General features: G+C 43.0%; 1 protein-coding gene across 2 annotated transcripts in view; it reads left to right on the top strand.

Moving 5' to 3' along the window:
• Window positions 1-7,500, top strand: part of LOC143282394 (limbic system-associated membrane protein-like) — a 287,770-nt gene that overhangs the window by 234,839 nt on the left and 45,431 nt on the right. For both annotated transcript variants that reach the window (XM_076588018.1, XM_076588017.1), the window contains exon 3: window positions 6,987-7,191. In XM_076588018.1, coding sequence (XP_076444133.1) covers window positions 6,987-7,191 — 205 coding nt within the window. The remainder of the gene's footprint in view (window positions 1-6,986; window positions 7,192-7,500) is intronic.

The following is a 7,500-nucleotide window of genomic DNA, read 5'->3' as shown; positions in this document are numbered from 1 at the left end:
AAATGGAAAAGAAGAGACAGAAAAAAGATCAACAGAAAAAGCATGGAGGGAGACAGGAAGCCATGGGGCGGGATGGCTAAAGAGGGGAACAGAGGGAAGGACGGACAACACTTGTAAAGAAAACGGTCAGCAATGCAACGAAAGCAGCGGAGGACACAAGTGGCCCATTAGTGTGGACACATTAGCAGCGACCTCTGGCGGAGCCCTGGCGGGGATCACGGATGCTCTCCCTTTGGGTGGGTCTGTCGTGTTTTGTCAGGAGAGTCATCTCTCCTGCCTGCCCAAAGAAAATAAAAGCCTTTCCCTTGTTGCCTGGGAAAAATGGCCACGCCATCCTTTCAGCCGTAAGAGTGTCTGCTTGATCCGTGGGAATTTTTAGGAGACGTTTTATTAGGATTGTGTGCTCTCTTGTGAGGATTCCAGCTGATGGACAGGTCTGAGCAATACGGTCATTTGTCTTTTATCTGTTGTGGACAGATCAGTGTGGATTGAAATGAAGGATGGTTTCTTCTACACAGTGGTTTATGGGGTTGAAAGTTTGACTATTTTAAGGAATGTTCGATTGTTCTCACCGGCTGCCTTCACACCTGCTGTGAATGATACACACTTTTATGTTTTTCGTTGTCACTCTTCTAAATATCTCTGTAGACTAGTTTGCGTTTCTGTAAACGTTGCCTTTTGATTGCTAGTTTTAAAGTATTTTGCAACAAAATCCAGGTGTATACGAAAATTCGTTGTATTAATCTTATTATTAGTGAATGAGAGACTGGGTGTGTAAGTGAATGGTTGACAGACAGACAGACAAACAGTAAGATTGGTAGATAGATATGTGAGACGGAAAAAAGGGATACAGATAATAAAAAAAAGAAAGACAGACAGACCAAAAGGACACACAGACAAACACAAAGACAGACATATAGGAAAGAGAGAGATAGACACAAAGAGAGACAGAGACAGACAGACATACTGACAAACAGACAGATAGTACAGACTGTCAAACGGAAAGACAGACAGATATAGAAGATATTTCATTATACTGATCTGATTAATGTCCCTGTGAGACTTATCGGTTTCATGCTATGGAATTTGCAACATCTTCCAGCACGCCACAGAACGAAATGTACATCAATAGGAAAGAAGACAAATCCAAGAAAAAAATGGATCACAAGACGTAAGACAGAGGAAGAGTGATGGGAAAAAAAGAGAACAATTCAAATCAAAGTTGGTTGGGGTTTTTTTTGTTTGGTTGGTTGGTTTTTGTTTGTTGTTTTTTTTAAGCTTGAGACGACTGGTGTAGTTTCGTCTTTTCTCACATAAAAATGGAAAAGAAGAGACAGAAAAAGATCAACAGAAAAAGCATGGAGGGAGACAGGAAGACAGGGGGCGGGATGGCTAAAGAGGGGAACAGAGGGAAGGACGGACAACACTTGTAAAGAAAACGGTCAGCAATGCAACGAAAGCAGCGGAGGACACAAGTGCCCCATTAGTGTGGATACATTAGCAGCGACCTCTGGCGGAGCCCTGGCGGAGATCACGGATGCTCTCCCTTTGGGTGGGTCTGTCGTGTGTTGTCAGGAGAGTCATCTCTCCTGCCTGCCAAAAGAAAATAAAAGCCTTTCCCTTGTTGCTTGGGAAAAATGGCCACGCCATCCTTTCAGCCGTAAGAGTGTCCGCTTGGTCCGTGGGAATTTTTAGGAGACGTTTTATTTGGTTTGTGTGCTCTCTTGTTGGGATTTCAGCCGATGGACAGGTCTGAGCAATACTGTCATTTGTCTTTTTTCTGTTGTGGACAGATCGGTGTGGATTGAAATGAAGGATTGTTTCCTCTGCTCAGTGGTTTATGGGGTTGAAAGTTTGACTGACTATTTTAAGGATTGTTCGTTCTCACCGGCTGCCTACACACTTGCTGTGAATGATACACACTTTTTGGTTTTCGTCGTCACTCCTCTAAATATCTCTGTAGGCTAGTTTGCGTTTCTATAAACGTTGTCTTTTGATTGCTAGTTTTAAAGTATTTTGCAACAAAATCCAGGTGTATACGAAAATTCTTTGTATTAATCTTATTATTAGTGAATGAGAGATTGGGTGTGTAAGTGAATTGTTGACAGACAGACAGACAAACAGTAAGATTGGTAGATAGATATGTGAGACGGAAAAAGGGATACAGATAAAAAATTTAAAAAAAAGACAGACAGACGGAAAGGACACACAGACAAACACATAGACAGACAGATAGGAAAGAGAGAGATAGACACAAAGAGAGACAGAGACAGACAGATATACTGACAAACAGGCAGATAGTACAGACATTCAAACGGAAAGACAGACATATAGAAAATATTTCATTATGCTGATCTGATTAATGTCCCTGTGAGTCTTATCGGTTTCATGCTATGGAATTTGCAACACCTTCCAGCACGCCACAGAACGAAATGTACATCAATAGGAAAGAAGACAAATCCAAGAAAAAAATGGATCACAAGACGTAAGACAAAGGAAGAGTGATGGAAAAAAAGAGAACAATTAAAATCAAAGTTGGTTTTTGTTTGTTTGTTTGTTTGTTTTTTGTTTGTTTGTTTGTTTGTTTTTTAAGCTTGAGACGACTGGTGTAGCTTCGTCTTTTCTCACATAAAAATGGAAAAGAAGAGACAGAAAAAGATAAACAGAAAAAGCATGGAGGGAGACAGGAAGACAGGGGGCGGGATGGCTAAAGAGGGGAACAGAGGGAAGGACGGACAACACTTGTAAAGAAAACGGTCAGCAATGCAACGAAAGCAGCGGAGGACACAAGTGGCCCATTAGTATGGACACATTAGCAGCGACCTCTGGCTGAGCCCTGGAGGGGATCACGGATGCTCTCCCTTTGGGTGGGTCTGTCGTGTGTTGTCAGGAGAGTCATCTCTCCTGCCTGCCCAAGGAAAATAAAAGCCTTTCCATTGTTGCCTGGGAAAATGGCCACGTCATCCTTTCAGCCGTAAGAGTGTCTGCTTGGTCCGTGGGAATTTTTAGGAGACGTTTTGTTAGGTTTGTGTGCTCTCTTGTTGGGATTTCAGCCGATGGACAGGTCTGAGCAATACTGACATTAATTTTGTATTTTTTTCTGTTGTGGACAGATCGGTGTGGATTGAAATGAAGGATTGTTTCCTCTGCTCGGTGGTTAATGGGGTTGAGTGTTCTCACTGGCTGCCTTCACACTTGCTGTGAATGATACACACTTTTTGTTTTTCCTTGTCACTCATCTAAATATCTCTGCAGGCTAGTTTGCGTTTCTATAAGTGTTGTCTTTTGTTTGCTTGTTTCGGAGTATTCACGGCAACTAGACTGGAAAGTGAATTCATTAATTCGTTGTATCAATTTTCTTATTGTTTTATTGTTTGTTTTCCTGGGTTCATGTCACAGTTCTTAACGTTGTGCTGTGGAAGAGACAATGGCCTACATTTACATGCTGTAAGAGGAGATGGGGATATATCTGTTGCTTCAACAATGTGCAGCCAACAAGTAGTGCAGGACTGAACTATCTGGAGTGGAGTGATGACTTAGAGGTAACGCGTCCGCCGAAGAAGCGAGAGAATCTGAGCGCGCTGGTTCGAATCACGGCTCAGCCATCGATATTTTCTCCCCCTCTACTAGACCTTGCGTGGTGGTCTGGACGCTAGTCATTCGGATGAGACGATAAACCGACGTCCCGTGTGCAGCATGCACTTAGCGCACGTGAAAGAACCCACAGCAACAAAAGGATTGTTCCTAGCAAAATTCTGTAGAAAAATCCGCTTGAATCGGAAAAACAAATAAAACCTCACGCAGGAAAAAATACCTCCCCCAAAATGGGTGGCGCTGTAGTGTGGAGAGCAGCCCGAATTTCACACAGAGAAATCTGTTGTGATAAAAAGAAATACAAATACAAATCCAAAATGTACACGGTATGTGGCAGACAGACGTCTGTCGGTCAAAAGTGAACAGCCCTTGTATTGCCTGTTGCCTGACAATAATGCCTGAGATAGATGGATGGATGGAAGAGAAGACAGATCGTTGGAATGATGGACTGGTGAGTGAATGAGTAAGTGGGTGGGTCAATGAATGGATGACGGGCAGACAGGGAGACACGTTGGTAAGGAGATAGGTAGCTATGTCTACAACAGAAGAAGAAAGGTAGAGACAGACAGACAGACAGACAAATCCAAAGACAGAAATGCAAACATTACCTGTGACTAAACTGATGTCCCTGTGGGTCCTATCGGCTTCATGCCATGAATTTGCCACACCTTCCAGCACCCCACAGAACGAAATCTACATGTACAGGGTGGAAGATGAATTCGAGAAAAGAATCGACCACAAGGTCTAATTTCGAAACTTTGACAGATCTGAATTATGATCCTGAAACAATGAAATGCCGGTTGATGTGGGTTGCTTCGTGTACAATTGCTCCCTTTTCCACACACAACTTTCGGTTGGATGAGCAACTATATCGATCGTTATGGGAGTTTTTTTTGTTGGTTTTCTGCTGCTGTTGTTTTGTTGTTGCTGCTGATTTGTTGTTGTTTGGAATTTGGCGTTCAGTCGGAAATACCAACATGAATAATTAGAAAACGAAATAAGTGCACGAGAAGTGTAGTACGGGAACATTCTAAGGACGGACATACAACTGCTGGGATCTCTTCGCCATCGGAAACAGTGAAAAGCCACTGTACAGACTGGGGAGACAGAGACAAAGAGACCGAGAGATGGGGTTTTTTGTCAGTTTATCTTTTCTTTCAGTTCGAAATATATTGGAAATATTATGTTTTTGAAAAAAAAGGTTCAAGGTCATCTGCTTAACGTGACTCTTGACGATTCTTTTTTTGTTTGTTTTTTCTGTTTCTTTAATTTCTCCAGCCTCCGTTTGAAGGACATTAGCAGGGCATTGTGTAATTTGCTGGCCTTCTTTGGCAAGTGTGGTGGTAATTGCCCAAAGTGAATTGCTCCTCTGTGCAAATGGGATGCTATATTTCACATAATAGATTTTTCTTTCTTTCTTTCTTTCTTTCTATCTTTCTTTCTCGTTCTGACGTTTCGTCTTTGGGTTTTGTTTCTTTATTAGATTTTTTGTTGGTTCTATCTTCTTCATTTTCCTTTCTTTCTTTCCTTCTTTCTTTCTTTCCTTCTTTCTTTTTTCTTTCTTTCCTTCTTTCTTTCTTTCTTTTCGTCTTTCTTTTTTCTTCCTTTCTTTCTTTCCTTCTTTCTTACTTTCATTCTTTCTTTCATTCTTTCTTTCTTTCTTTCGATCACTTTGCTTTTTTTCTTCTTTTTGTTCTTCGTTTTTCTTTCTTGTTTTTTTTTTTTTTATTCGGGTTTCTTTTTTGTGTTTCGTTTTGTCTGTCACTCTCCGGTTTTCTGTGTTTCCTTTCTCTTTTTTTTTTTAATTCTTCTGTTGTTGTTTTTGTTTCTTGTTTGCTGTTTTCTTTCTGTTTCTCTTCCTCTGTCTTTCCTGTCATTTCCTGTCTTGTGTTTATTTCTTTCCTCTTTCCTTTCTGCTCTTACTTCCTGTGTGTTTTCATTATTCATGTATTTCCTTTCGCTGGTTCTCTCTGTCTATCTGTACTTTCCGTCTGTCTGTCTGTCTGTTTGACTGTCTGGCTGACTGTATATCTGAGTATCTTCTGTCTGTTTATCTGTCTGTCTGTCTGTCTCTCTCTCTCTCTTGATTCTGTCAGCAGGCGTATGTAGTATTGGTAAATTAACACTAGAGACGGAAGGAAAACTGGATGAATTTAGTGAAGATAACATTTATTGTAAACACTAAATGTATTTGAGATTGTGTGGATGTGTCAGGGAGTTGGATGTGACGAGAGATTCATTTCAGATGAAAGACAGGTTTATGGCTTCATGTAAGCAAAACCGGCACTGTAAAATGAAAAAAAACAACACACTGAGAAATAAAGCTGGCTTGATGACAGTTTCAAATGCATTTTCCAGACAGAAAAATATGGGGGTCATTTTTAGGCTCAAACACCGGCCGACCCCCAAAGTCCACTGGGCCCTCGGTCGGTCGACTGACCACACGTCCTGGGCCCGGGTCAGTGAGAGAGGTTTGGTTACAGGTGTGATTGCAGCAGGGAGGAAGGTGGCAGAATGGTTAAGACGCTCAAATGTCAATTTAGAGAGCACGCGAGGGTGTGGGTTCGAATCCCGCTCTCGTCCTTTCTCCCATGTTTGGCTAGAAAATCAAACTGGGCGTCTCGTCATTCGGATGAGACGATAAACCGAGGTCAGCTGCACGCACCTGGCGCACCGAGAATGAACCCATGGCAAACGAGAGTGTTGTCCTTTGGCAAAATTATGCAGAAAAAAGATATACTCTGATAGGTGCTCAAAAATGTAACTTATAAGCACGCACTCAAGGCCTGACAAAGCGTGTTTGGTTATGCTGCTGGTCGGGCATCTGCCAAGCATATGTGGTGTAGCGTATATGGATTTGTCCGAACGCAGTGACGCCTCCTTGGCAAACTAGTTGAAAGGTCAAATATCTACCTAGCAGATGTGGTGTAGCGTACATGGATTTGTCCGAACGCAGTGACGCCTTCTTGAGAAACTGAAAGGTCAAACATCCACCCAGCAGATGTGGTTTAGCGTACATGGATTTGTCCGAACGCAGTGACGCCTCCTTGGCAAACTGAAAGGTCGAATATCTACCTAGCAGATGTGGTGTAGCGTACATGGATTTGTCCGAACGCAGTGACGCCTCTTAAACAAACTGAAAGGTCAAACACTGATCTACCTAAAACTGCACTCAGGAAAAAAAAAAAGGGGGGGGGGGGAGTGGCTCTGTAGTGTAGCGACGCGCTCTCCCTGGGAAGAGCAGCCCGAATTTCACACAGAGAAATCTGTTGTGATAAAAAGAAATTCAAGTACAAATACAAATGCCTAGCAGATGTGGTGTAGCGTACATGGATTTGCCCGAACGCAGTGACGCCTCCTCGAGAAACTGAAACTGTACCTGTGGTTGCCAGGTGGTGTGGACAGACATGTACTCCACGCTGCTGGCTTACGAGGACCGGCGGATCATCGACGACTCCCGGCTGTCCATCGAGCGGCCCTTCACCAAGGACTGGAACCTGCACATCCGCAAGGTGAAATACGCTGACCAGGGCCTCTACAACTGCCAGATCAACACCGTCCCCGTCAAGGTCAAGACGGTCTACCTCATCGTGCAAGGTTAGTGGGGTTTTTTGTGGGTTTTGTGTGTGTGTGTGTGTGTGTGTGTGTGTGTGTGTGTGTGTGTGTGTGTGTGTGTGTGTGTGTGTGTGTGTTTGACGGGGTGGGGTGAGAAGGTGAGGAGGGGGTGTGGGGGGAAAGACAGGGTTTTATTTGTGGTTCTTGTTGTGGTTGTTGTTGTTGTTATTGTTGTTGTTTTTGTTGTTCTCCTCCTCCTTCTCCTTCTTCTCCTTCTTCTTCTTCTTCTTCTTCTTCCTCCTCCTCCTCCTCCTCCCCCTCCTTCTTCTTGTTCTTATTCTTAGCGGTCGC

This window comes from Babylonia areolata, chromosome 5, assembly GCF_041734735.1.
Source record: "Babylonia areolata isolate BAREFJ2019XMU chromosome 5, ASM4173473v1, whole genome shotgun sequence".
Lineage (NCBI taxonomy): Eukaryota > Metazoa > Mollusca > Gastropoda > Neogastropoda > Buccinidae > Babylonia > Babylonia areolata.
This window is presented reverse-complemented; position numbering and strand designations above follow the sequence as displayed.